At 45.2% G+C, this 14,030-nt stretch overlaps 1 protein-coding gene across 1 annotated transcript; it reads right to left on the bottom strand.

Annotated features, from left to right (window-relative positions):
• Nucleotides 1-1,139: 1,139 nt before the first annotated feature.
• On the bottom strand, nt 1,140-3,382 carry LOC122923863 (gastrula zinc finger protein XlCGF17.1-like). Its single transcript, XM_044274703.1, has 2 exons — nt 3,327-3,382; nt 1,140-2,764 (listed from the first exon to the last, which is right to left on the bottom strand). Exon 2 carries the CDS (start codon nt 2,739-2,741, stop codon nt 1,626-1,628), a length of 1,116 nt encoding a protein of 371 aa, XP_044130638.1. The 5' UTR covers nt 2,742-2,764; nt 3,327-3,382; the 3' UTR covers nt 1,140-1,625.
• Between the last annotated feature and the right edge of the window lie 10,648 nt (nt 3,383-14,030).

Below are 14,030 nucleotides of genomic sequence, written 5' to 3'. Positions count from 1 at the left end.
ATTCAAAAACAAAACAAAAACAAATCAGTGACCAATATAGCCACCTTTCTTTGCAAGGACACTCAAAAGCCTGCCATCCATGATTTCTGTCAGTGTTTTGATCTGTTCACCATCAACATTGCGTGCAGCAGCAACCACAGCCTCCCAGACACTGTTCAGAGAGGTGGACTGTTTTCCCTCCTTGTAAATCTCACATTTGATGATGGACCACAGGTTCTCAATGGGGTTCAGATCAGGTGAACAAGGAGGCCATGTCATTAGATTTTCTTCTTTTATACCCTTTCTTGCCAGCCACGCTGTGGAGTACTTGGACGCGTGTGATGGAGCATTGTCCTGCATGAAAATCATGTTTTTCTTGAAGGATGCAGACTTCTTCCTGTACCACTGCTTGAAGAAGGTGTCTTCCAGAAACTGGCAGTAGGACTGGGAGTTGAGCTTGACTCCATCCTCAACACGAAAAGGCCCCACAAGCTCATCTTTGATGATACCAGCCCAAACCAGTACTCCACCTCCACCTTGCTGGCGTCTGAGTCGGACTGGAGCTCTCTGCCCTTTACCAATCCAGCCACGGGCCCATCAAGACTCACTTTCATTTCATCAGTCCATAAAACCTTAGAAAAATCAGTCTTGAGATATTTCTTGGCCCAGTCTTGACGTTTCAGCTTGTGTGTCTTGTTCAGTGGTGGTCGTCATTCAGCCTTTCTTACCTTAGCCGTGTCTCTGAGTATTGCACACCTTGTGCTTTTGGGCACTCCAGTGATGTTGCAGCTCTGAAATATGGCCAAACTGGTGGCAAGTGGCATCTTGGCAGCTGCACGCTTGACTTTTCTCAGTTCATGGGCAGTTATTTTGCGCCTTGGTTTTTCCACACGCTTCTTGCGACCCTGTTGACTATTTTGAATGAAACGCTTGATTGTTCGATGATCACGCTTCAGAAGCTTTGCAATTTTAAGAGTGCTGCATCCCTCTGCAAGATATCTCACTATTTTTGACTTTTCTGAGCCTGTCAAGTCCTTCTTTTGACCCATTTTGCCAAAGGAAAGGAAGTTGCCTAATAATTATGCACACCTGATAAAGGGTGTTGATGTCATTAGACCACACCCCTTCTCATTACAGAGATGCACATCACCTAATATGCTTAATTGGTAGTAGGCTTTCGAGCCTATACAGCTTGGAGTAAGACAACATGCATAAAGAGGATGATTTGGTCAAAATACTCATTTGCCTAATAATTCTGCACTCCCTGTATATGTCCACATACATTATAGAACAATTACATGGAGCGTCATTACTTCCCCCCATGTCACTCTGGACTCTCCCGCAGTGTAGGTGGAGGTGTGAATACAGTAATAAGATGCAAGGCTCATGGGGACAATTCATCCTCACTGCTTCTTCTCTTTCTTATATCCACAATACGTTTCCTTCATGGATCTCGGTTGACAAATATAATTTGGGCATTTGCCAGATCCAGGCTAATTCCACCCAAAAACATAAACTTATTGATTTTCTTTTATTTATTTTTTATAGCATTCCACTGAGTGTAAACAAGTTATGTTTTTCAGTATGTGAATTCTCTCGTTCCTCTCAATTTCCTTTCCTTGTACACAGTGTCTTCGTACAGAGCATCAATACGGCTTCTTTCCTGTGTGTCTTCGCTGATGTACTCTAAGTTTTGCTTTATAAATAAAACATTTCCCACATTCGGAACATGAATATGGTTTCTCTCCTGTGTGAATTCTCTCATGATATGTAAGTCTGGATTTAGTGCCAAAACATTTCCCACATTTTGAACATGAATATGGTTTCTCTCCTGTGTGAATTCTCTCATGTTTAATAAGACTATATGTATCTATAAAGCACTTTCTACAATATGAACACGAATGTGGTTTATTTCCTGCGTGAATTCTCTGATGTTTAACAAGATTTGATCTTTGTGCAAAACACTTCTCACATAGAGAACATAAATATGGCTTCTCTCCTGTGTGAGTTCTCTCATGTGTAAGAAGACTTGTTTTGTTCATAAAACATTTCCCACAATGTGAACATGAAAATGGCTTCTCTCCGGTATGACACCTCTGATGTCTAACAAGAGTTGATTTATCTGTAAAGGACTTCTCACATTCTGAACATGAATACGGCTTCGCACCTGTGTGAATTCTCTCATGTCTAATAAGAGTTGAATTATCTGTAAAGGACTTCTTACATACTGAACATGAATACGGCTTCGCCCCTGTGTGAATTCTCTCATGTCTAATGAGACTTGATTTATCTTTAAATGACTTTTCACATTCTGAACATGAATATGGTTTTGCACCTGTGTGAATCCTCGTATGAGTAACAAGATGAGATTTATGTGTAAAACATTTCCCACACTCTGAACATGAATACAGCTTCTCTCCTGTGTGACTTCTCTGATGTGTAACAAGATTTGATTTCTGAGTAAAACATTTTCCACATTCTGAACATGAGTATGGCTTTTCTCTTGTGTGAATTCTTATGTGTGTAGAAAGACCTGAGCTTTTTGTGAACTCTTTACCACGGTGAAACCGTTCAGCCACTTTCTGACCTGCACTTGTGGTAACATTCTGTGCTTGGTCAGGAGAAGGCTTCTCATGATTAGGGGGATTATAAGACAGATCTGTACTGTGACGTCCTGGTGGTACTTTGAGGGTAATGAGGTTTTCCCCTGAAGAGTGCTGTGTTATATCTTCATCTTCTGCTTTACAACTCAGTGATAACATGATGTTTCCCTCAGAGGAATTTTCTGTTAGGATTAAAATCGATATTGTGATTTATTTTTTTTCTAAACACAAAGCAGACAAATTTTTAATATTTCCCTGAGGCTGAGGAAAACGCATGCAGTTTTTATGTAGTCTGAGGTTTGGTTTTTTGAACCAAAGTCAGAAGTATATCCAGCAATAAGGAGAAGTAAAAAAAAAAAACATTCCTTACGAATCTACTACTGAATATGGGTAGGAAAAATGCACCAAAAACTGCTGCAAAAATGTAATGTGTTACTTTTTATAAATCTTTGTATAATTGGTTCAAATGTATCAAAGTCCGGGATTCTGGTCTGCACCAGGTCACCACATCAGGTTAATACAACTGAACTTAAAGGTAATGTACATCTTCGGTGGAACATTTTTTATGATAACATTTTACTCATTTTTGGGCTAAAAATTCTTTGTATGTGCAGTCACAGCTCCTTCTGCTCCTGCACATAATACAGGACTCACTGCCCAAAGTGCTACTTTACTGGAGCTCTAAGAAAGAAACCTCTCCTAAAGAAACCTCTGTCATCACCTTTTCCATTCATTACTCCTTACCTGTGGTGACATCTCCTGGAATGTCCTCCTCCACCTCACTCTTACACGGGGCATCACCCATCATCCTCTCTTCTTCATCCTCAAATTTAATATCAGTCAGATGTTCCCCCTGATTTGTCATCTGTAACAGTTCAGCACAATACAGCAGACAGGTGGGAAATCTAACAGATCCACAGAAAAGACCCCCACAATCTATGACCCCTCTATGACTGCAGGACCCCCCTATATAGATGTGTATAAGGCTCAGCTCCATCTACCTGAGGGTTCTCCGGGACCTTCTCCTCTGGACAGTCCTGGGAATACAGAGGACGGGGACATCTCTCTGGTGAATTTCTCTTCCTGGATCCATCTGTGGAGACACAAGCACACAGTGACTGAATACATGGCCTCCTGTAGATTTGCCTATAGATCTGACCCTTCTCTCAGCTCCTTCACTTCTAGGTTTAGATATAAGGGCCTAAATAACAAGCTCAAGTAACTTGTTGGCTGCAGGCCTGGAGTGGCCTATGGCCTACAAGAAGAAATATAGTTGCAGTGAGAAAACAGCTTCCAGCTCTGCCATCTACATTCATGGAACCAATAAACAAAACACACATGAACATAAATTGCAAATATTTTATTAATACGTCACATAAAAGATGACAAAAATTCAAACAATAATGAATATAATAAGTATGATGCAGTAATGTAGTGGAGCTACAGAACAGCGCCCCACCAGGGATACACAAGGAACGTTATATACCCAAAGCTCCTGTCTCTAATCAGCCCAAATGTTAACAGGATGGATTATCTCAGCACAGGCTCAGAGGAGACACAAGCTTTAGTCAAAGTGCAAGTGTTGGTATGCTTGCAGAAAATATCAATTGGTAGACGCAAAACGGATGTCACAATGTGCCACCTGTATCCACCATGTATCACATTGCCGCAAGCAAAAAAAACAACACATGTAAACAACACATATAAAAATATATTGGGAAGCAGACCTTTAAACCCTGGTGAGCGGACCCCTGAAGCGCGTTTCGCCAAGCTTTTTCGAAGGGGTGTCAAAGCTTGGCGAAACGCGCATTACTGCATCATACTTATTATATTCATTATTGTTTGAATTTTTGTCGTCTTTTATGTGACATATTAATAAAATATTTGCAATTTATGTTCATGTGTGTTTTATATCTGTAAAGAAAAAATCAAGGCAACTGGATGTACTGTAGATTTCTTGAAAACTTTTCACTCGTTCTTCCAACGAGCTTTCTCAATTCTGAGTGATTGTACAAAAATTTATTCCCAGAATTTTTGTACAATCACTCAGAATTGAGAAAGCTCGTTGGAAGAACGAGTGAAACGTTTTCAAGAAATCTACAGTACGTCCAGTTGCCTTGATTTATTCTTTACAGATATATACCATGACCTGGATAAATGAGAACCTTCACAGTCATGTGTGTTTTGTTTATTGGTTCCATTGAGTTTGTGCTCACATATGATTTCTCATTTCTATTGAGGATTTGTTTGGTTATAACATCTACATTCATGGCCTAAGGACACAGAGACATCTGTAAAGAAGTCTCTTAAGACCCAGCATGATGACACCCCTGCTTAATACAAAATTCAGGAGCGATAACCCAAAGTGAAGATCTTCAACAGTCAAAGTACATGTAGTAAGGGAAATATCTGCTCCAAGTTCCTTCACATGAGTTGTTCGTTCACCTCTATGTATGTAAACCCTCAGATTTCCTTTCCCTGGTGAGACAATTCCTTTCTCCTAAGAACACACAGGGCATCGCAGCTAGCTTAAAGATTGTTGTAGACCGTTCATCTTTAGCAACATGACAGAGTTGTTGACTTGCCTTCCATATCTCAGTCTGGTAAAGCATTTGTTGGATGCTCTGGAAAGTTGTCAGATAGCACAGGACACCTCTGAGGTCTCGTTGAGTCTATCACTATTATAGCATCCTGGAGATCCAGGGAATAGAATCTGCTGCATTTTTTGTTTGACCTGGTGGCAAACAAGGATGGTCTTGAAAAACTGAGACATGGTTAGACTGGTAGAAAACATTTTGGTTTAGACACGATTCCCCCAATTTAATGTGACTAAACACTTTTACAATAGTAGCTTCTATGACAGCTATTCCTGCCCAATACACATACATACAAGCTTGGTTCTGCTAGGTGGGAACATGTTTCAGTGAAGAGAGTGGAATATCCTCAGTCAGAACAAAAGGACCGACACTGTAATTACACCAGATCCTTTCTCCTAACATTATATGTCGTATGAAGAGTAGGGAGGCCATCATACACATTAATTTGTCGACCTGCCCCATCCAAATAGGAGGGTTCCGCTGACTCTTGGATATGGAGGAGCCTTTGGTCTCAGGTACAATGGTTTGGGTAAACTGCAGTTAGGTTCATCCCAATCATGGATTGGATATCTACTACAGGATATGAAACTTTCACACTTTTTATCTACTGTATAATGCTCATGTATAATTGCTCTAACAATTTACTGCTACAACTGTTTGCTTCCTCCTCCACGCACATTCATCTGCTCCACATCACTTGTCTTCGTCCACCTCATTATTCCTATGTACTTTGGTGTATAAATATGTGATTCTTCAAATATTGTCTAAAAAGACGCCTGACAATGAGGCCCAAGTAGCCTTGAAAGCCTGCAATTGTGTCATTAAAAAGTATCAACCACTAAGGAATCTCAGTCTTTTGCGATCTGTCTGTCCATTCTCTGGTCCCTTCAGATGAACAACATACAGGGATAAGGTGTGACTCTTAAGCTGGCCATACACAATAGTGTTTTGTCGACTGAACCCGTCGAGAACACTGAGTTTGGCCAACACACTAATATGTGTGAGGAGTAGTGATGAGCGGCTTAGGCAATATTAGTTTTCACGATATTTTGCTAATTTTTCGCATAATATTTGCAATAAATTAGCAAATTCGAGAATTCCTTATCTCCAGTCATTATTTTCACGATTGCGCAAATCGGCACGACCTTAGCCCAAAGAAGGTCTTTACATCTCGAATTGTTCTAAAATGAAATTTGTGGTGTGATAGTCACACTGGAAATAGGCCAGTCCCAGGCAATATCAGAGACCTAGACAACATAGTCCTTGTACTCAATGACTCAACGCCTGATGTTAAAGTGCAAAATTGTAAGAGCGATCAGCATCAAGTTCAGATCCCAGGTTGGCAGCTCAGATCTTTGGAGGAATCTGAAACTGTTTTTATTTCATCTCTGCTGAAGAAAGGAAAGAATTATAGGAATGTCAGGTTCTCCCAAGGGGTCCTGCCTACCCTCTGCAAACCTCAATACGGCCTTCCAGACTCCATGATAGATGCTGGGCATGATCTGCTTCCTAGTAGCTAGTAGCATGTTTACTACTGAATCCGAGACACCCCTACTATGAAGGATCAACCTTTCAGATTCCAGGCTGTTCGATAAAGCCTGTGAACCTGAGGATAGAGCACTAGGCCATGGAAAAGGACATCTGGTCTGTCTGGGAGAATCCAGGGTTGATTTATCGACAGACATGTCAATCACGGTCTCTTTGGGCAGTAAGATTAATTGGCGCCCTGGTATCTCGTATCTTCTTCACTACTCTCGGGATGAGACAGACTGGTGGGAAGGCATAACCTCTCTCTCCTGCCCAACTCTGAGCCAAGATATCTACTGCTGTGGGCTGATCTGCTGGATTCACCGAAAATAATCTGCTAATTTTGCAAATGGATCTGGATGTGAATAGGTCTATCAAAGGCAATGCCCATTTCTTGACAATCTGGCAGAAACTGTTAGGCTTATAGACCACTTTGTCTGAAACTGCTCAAGAAATCTGCCAGGTTGGTGCCCACGCCCCTCAGATGAACAGCTGTCAGGAGAATAGATAAGTTGCTGCCAAATGAAAGATGTAGTGTAGTGGCCATGCTGCGTTACTGCAGCTCATCTCTCTCTGAAGTGAAAGGAAGCTGATCTGTGGTAGCCCGGCACGCCACAGCGTCAGAAGGGTATTTGTTTTAGTTAAGAACTGATTGGTTCTTTCACCTAAAAAGGTAACCTGTCAGCAGTGGGGGCTCAGCATCAGAATGTAAGTGAGTATGAAGATAAAAATGACATAGCCGGGCTCAGCACCACTTATAGTATACTCCACTTACTCCAGTTTGAGGGAGCAGACAGACTTCTGTTAATTAATATAGTACCTTTTATATTTCTTGAATGTAGTTACTTGGAAAAGCTACTCAGCATATACAAGACCCCCACTGTGATGTGAAGACTGCATTCCTCAGTGATTACCCTGGGACATGCCTACTGGACATCCTCAGCAGGAGCCTGAATGTATGAAGTTCAAGATCCTTTGAAAACATCCATGAGGAAGGATGTCAGAAGACAGTGCCCAAAACGCCTTCCTCCTGAATCCCTAACCACCCACAGCGCCTCATCCCTCTCCTCCCCCTCCCTGACAGCCGAGCGAGTCTTGCGAAGACGCAGTACCCACTGAGGGCTGCGCCAGTGCGATTTGCTGGAGACTGAGGGCAAGAGCTTCATCGTCGTCATTGGGCATGCGCCGAGCCCAATGACGTCCGATGCTCGCTCTTCCCTCAGTCTCCAGCAAATCGCACTGGCGCAGCCCTCAGTGGGTACTGCGTCTGCGCGAGACTCGCTCGGCTGTCAGGGAGGGGGAGGAGAGGGATGAGGCGCTGTGGGCGGTTAGGGATTCAGGAGGAAGGCGTTTTGGGCACTGCAGGGGGCGTTACTGGGCACACAAAGTGGAACATAACGCCCCTCTGGGCACCTTCAGGATTAATTAGCATAATTATAAAAGTCGTTTTTCAGCAAAACTACTGGACGGATTACAGTATAGAACAGCAAAGCCGATTCAAGGTAATCTGTGGAGCATGACTGGTTTAAAATCCGAATTTGTGCTATGAGAGGCGACAGAATCTCTTTAAAGGGAACCTGTCACCAGTTTTATGGTGTCCTATCTAAGGGCAACATAAATAAGTGACTGATTCTCTTAGCAAAATGCTGGGTCACTTTCTTTAATTGACCCAGTCAATCTGCCAACATCTTGTATTGAAAAGCTCCAGCTGATAATGATGAGTCATGAATATTCATGAGCTCCTGACTCTCCCCGCCCACCTACTGCTGAATGACAGTTTGTTTCCATATGAATCAGCAGCAGGTGGGCAGGGGAGTGGCTATAGCTCTGAATTAAATATACGCTGGACTCGATGACCTCACGCCGGACTCCAATCAGCTCATTAGCATGCGGCATCTTTGTGTGTATATTATGAGGTAACCATCTGTCACACCAGTAAGTGAATACATGTAAGGCACTTTTTAGTAGTTAATGATTGTATACAATTAGATTATAATCAAATATCCACATGACAGGCTCCCTTTAAGTAAATATATTTATTCACTTAACCTGTGTGAGCCTATCTATTCTCTAATCTTTGATTTCACGTTAAAACAGCCACTACATTTTGAACAGAGTAAAATTGGAAGAATGAGTAAAACGTTTTCAAGAAATCTACAGTAAGTCCAGTTGCCTTGAATTATTCTTTACAGATATCTAGTGGGGGAGGCTGCAGGGAACAGCTGATTGGTGGGGGTGCCCTCTCCGATCGGATAATAATGACCTATCCTAAAAATAGGGCACCATTATCAAGAGTCTGGAAAACACCTTTAAGTGTTAGATGTCTTAACTGTGTCCAGCAGATCTCATACTGATAACAATGCCTCTGGCACCTGCAGAACATCTTCCCACATGATAGAAAATATGTTACAGAAATTTCTGTGATCACCCAACTTAGTAGCCACAAGAGTGTCCTATTACACCTGTCATACGAATGGAGCCCTATGGACATGACTGACATATAAATCCCATGTAGCCTAGAATGTAAAATAAGAAGAAACTGTGGAGCTCTTCCATGACATATCACTGCACACACGTGTATACACTGCACATGACGGCTCTTACCCTGTGATATAAGAGGCTGGTGCTCCTCCATTACATGTCACTGCACACACGTGTATACACTGCACATGACGGGTCTTACCTTGTGATATAAGAGGCTGGTGCTTCTCCATTACATGTCACTGCACACACGTGTATACACTGCACATGACGGGTCTTACCTTGTGATATAAGAGGCTGGTGCTCCTCCATTACATGTCACTGCACACACGTGTATACACTGCACATGACGGGTCTTACCTTGGGATATAAGGGGCTGGTGCTCCTCCATTACATGTCACTGCACACACGTGTACACACTGCACATGACGGCTCTTACCCTGTGATATAAGAGGCTGGTGCTCCTCCATCACATGTCACTGCACACACGTGTACACACTGCACATGATGGCTCTTACCTTGTGATATAAGAGGCTGGTGCGCCTCCATTACATGTCACTGCACACACGTGTATACACTGCACATGACGGCTCTTACCCTGTGATATAAGAGGCTGGTGCGCCTCCATTACATGTCACTGCACACACGTGTATACACTGCACATGACGGCTTTTACCTTGTGATATAAGAGGCTGGTGCTCCTCCATTACATGTCACTGCACACACGTGTATACACTGCACATGACGGCTCTTACCCTGTGATATAAGAGGCTGGTGCTCCTCCATTACATGTCACTGCACACACGTGTATACACTGCACATGACGGCTCTTACCTTGTGATATAAGAGGCTGGTGCTCCTCCATTACATGTCACTGTACACACTGCACATGACGGCTCTTACCTTGTGATATAAGAGGCTGGTGCTCCTCCATTACATGTCACTGCACACACGTGTATACACTGCACATGACGGCTCTTACCCTGTGATATAAGAGGCTGGTGCTCCTCCATTACATGTCACTGCACACACGTGTATACACTGCACATGACGGCTCTTACCTTGTGATATAAGAGGCTGGTGCGCCTCCATTACATGTCACTGCACACACATGTATACACTGCACATGACGGCTTTTACCTTGTGATATAAGAGGCTGGTGCTCCTCCATTACATGTCACTGCACACACGTGTACACACTGCACATGACGGCTCTTACCTTGTGATATAAGAGGCTGGTGCTCCTCCATTACATGTCACTGCACACACGTGTATACACTGCACATGACGGCTCTTACCCTGTGATATAAGAGGCTGGTGCTCCTCCATTACATGTCACTGCACACACGTGTACACACTGCACATGACGGCTCTTACCTTGTGATATAAGAGGCTGGTGCTCCTCCATTACATGTCACTGCACACACGTGTATACACTGCACATGACGGCTCTTACCCTGTGATATAAGAGGCCGGTGCTCCTCCATTACATCTCACTGCACACACGTGTATACACTGCACATGACGGCTCTTACCTTGTGATATAAGAGGCTGGTGCTCCTCCATTACATGTCACTGCACACACGTGTATACACTGCACATGACGGCTCTTACCTTGTGATATAAGAGGCTGGTGCTCCTCCATTACATGTCACTGCACACACGTGTATACACTGCACATGACGGCTCTTACCCTGTGATATAAGAGGCTGGTGCTCCTCCATCATGGCCTCCTTGTACAGGTCCTTGTGTCCTTCTATATACTCCCACTCCTCCATGGAGAAATAGACAGTGACGTCCTGACACCTTACAGGAACCTGACAACACAATGACACCGTCATCACCCAGACCCCTCCAGTGCGGTTACTGGAGAATTTCCCAGCATTCCCAGCAGTGTCACCTCTCCAGTCAGCAGTTCCATCATCTTGTGGGTGAGTTCTAGGATCTTCTGCTCATGTATCAGGGGGTGAGGGGGAGGCTCTGTGATGGGGCGAGGGGTCCTGCTCCGCCCTCCTGACTCCTGGAGATGGATGATGGGAGTCACACAGTCCCCCGATGTCTTCTTCACTATTGTGTACTCCTGTGGATGGAGAGAGACACTTAGGGAATAAACCCTTCAGGGGCCAAGTGCTCTCCTCCGGCCCTCTCCTCCTGGTACAACGTGCCTACTTACCTCCTCGTGGCTCCTACAACATGACTATTGGTCACTGGTCACATGACACATCACTCACCATATGGGGGCTGATCTTCAGGTTCTCTGTCACTTGGAAGGTCTGGAGGCCGTTCTCCAGGACCCTGGACTCTTCCCATCACTTCCTATGATGGATTCTCCTTCCCGATGTCTGACTTGTTACAGAATACAATACAGAGGAGAGAAATCTAGAAAAGTTTACCTCTCCGCTCAGCAGGGAGATGATCTCCAAGGTGAGGTCTAATATTCTTCTGCTGATCTCCTTCCTGTCCATCCTTGGTGGTCATTCAGGAGAAGAGGAGACAACTGGAGGAGCTGGAGGCTTCTAGTACTGCAGGCGCCTTTATGAGAAGAGGAGAGGAAATCATCCAGAGGACAAGACCAGATGTCACCTCCAGAACCGCACTTCCTGAGCCTGGAGGGGCCCCGCTTCGCAGAGCCCCCACCACATGGATACCAGGGGCCCCAACATGGAGATCTCTGGTGGCTCCACAGGAGATAAATGTCTGATAGATGCAGGTCCCACCTCTGGGCTGTGCTCAGCTGTGTCCAGAACTCCTAGAGAAGAGACTGGAGAGAGCTGAGCTCAGGCCGGGCCCCGCTGCATTCATTCTCCTCCTGGAGGCAGGGGCCCCTCACCAGGACAGTCAGGGGCCAGCGAATGATGACAACCCGCACTATCCCCACTACTCCTCCCCCATCATACTAAGCTGAGGAGCGGAGAAGGATTCCTTGTGTGTAATGGAGGAGAATCTCCAGAGGTGACATGTCTGAGCTCTCCACCACACTGTCTCCTCACAGCTCATCTTACCTGCAGGCTGGAGGAATGGCTGATACCAGAGAGAACAAGAGCCCTGACTACCGACCAGGACCTGCCCAGTATCTGCTGCACTGCCAGAGCTGAAGGACCTGCGGTATCTGCTGCACTGCCAGAGCTGAAGGACCTGCGGTATCTGCTGCACTGCCAGAGCTGAAGGACCTGGGGTGACGTCACCATCATGTGATCAGGAGGCGGGGCTCAGTAAAGGAGAGTATTAAAGGTGGGGGAAGAACCTGTGGTGACGTCATCGTCATGTGATCAGTGCAGGGGGCGGGGCTCAGCAGTGACTACCGACCAGGACCTGCCCAGTATCTGCTGCACTGCCAGAGCTGAAAGACCTGGGGTGACGTCACCGTCATGTGATCAGTGCAGGGGGCGAGGCTCAGCAATGGAGAGAGGTGGTGAAGGACCTGGGGTGATGTCACAGTCATGTGCTCAGTGCAGGGGGCGGGGCTTAGCAGTGGAGAGAATTAGATGTGGTGAAGGACCTGTGATGTCACTGTCATGTAATCAGGGCAGGGGGTGGGGCTCAGCAGTAGAGAAGATAAGAGGTTGTGAATGACCTGTGGTGACGTCACCGTCATGTGATCAGTGTAGGGGGCGGAGCTTAGCAGTGGCGAGGAGAAGAGGTGTCATCTCACCCTACCTGTGCTCTCCACAGTGCTGCACCTCCTGCATCTCTTCCCTCATCTCTGTCTACCATCCTACCCATGCTCTCTGTTCAGTCTATAACTTACGACCGACATCCACCATAATCCGAACCTCTCTCTCCCGGCTCCAAGACTTCTCCCGAGCTGCACCACTTCTCTGGAATGCCCTTCCCCAAGAAATTAGGTTAAATCACAATATACATAGTTTTAGGTGCTCCCTAAAAACACATCTTTTTTTAGGGTGGCCGATCACATCCCCTGATCTAACTCCTCTCCATATATAGACCATTTATCATATCCTGATCCTCCACCTATCTGTCCTCCACACCCAGAAGCACTACAGATACCAGCTGCTGACCGGCTCATGCAGCTTTATATCTGCTCCCCTATTCTCCCAACATGGCCGGACCATTGTACAAAACAAGCACTTTGTGTCTCCCCTATCTCCTTACAGATTGTAAGCTCTTGTGCCCCCCCCCAATCTCCTCATAGATTGTAAGCTCTTGTGCCCCCCCCCCATCTCCTCATAGATTGTAAGCTCTTGTGTCCCCCCCCCATCTCCTCATAGATTGTAAGCTCTTGTGCCCCCCCCAATCTCCTCATAGATTGTAAGCTCTTGTGTCTCCTCATCTCCTCATAGATTGTAAGATCTTGTGCCCCCCCAATCTCCTCATAGATTGTAAGCTCTTGTGTCCCCCCCATCTCCTCATAGATTGTAAGCTCTTGTGCCCCCCCTAATCTCCTCATAGATTGTAAGCTCTCGTGCCCCCCCCCATCTCCTCATAGATTGTAAGCTCTTGTGTCCCCCCCATCTCCTCATAGATTGTAAGCTCTTGTGCCCCCCCAATCTCCTCATAGATTGTAAGCTCTTGTGCCCCCCAATCTCCTCATAGATTGTAAGCTCTTGTGCCCCCCCCAATCTCCTCATAGATTGTAAGCTCTTGTGTCCCCCCCAATCTCCTCATAGATTGTAAGCTCTTGTGCCCCCCCAATCTCCTCATAGATTGTAAGCTCTTGTGTCCCCCAATCTCCTCATAGATTGTAAGCTCTTGTGCCCCCCCAATCTCCTCATAGATTGTAAGCTCTTGTGTCTCCCCCGGCTCCTCATAGATTGTAAGCTCTTGTGTCTCCCCATCTCCTCATAGATTGTAAGCTCTTGTGTCACCCCGATCCCCTCATAGA

The sequence above is a fragment of the Bufo gargarizans genome, unplaced genomic scaffold (genome assembly GCF_014858855.1).
Source record: "Bufo gargarizans isolate SCDJY-AF-19 unplaced genomic scaffold, ASM1485885v1 original_scaffold_2014_pilon, whole genome shotgun sequence".
In the NCBI taxonomy this organism is placed as follows: Eukaryota; Metazoa; Chordata; class Amphibia; order Anura; family Bufonidae; genus Bufo; species Bufo gargarizans.
The sequence above is the reverse complement of the archived record's forward strand: the minus strand, read 5'-3'. Positions and strand labels throughout refer to the sequence as shown.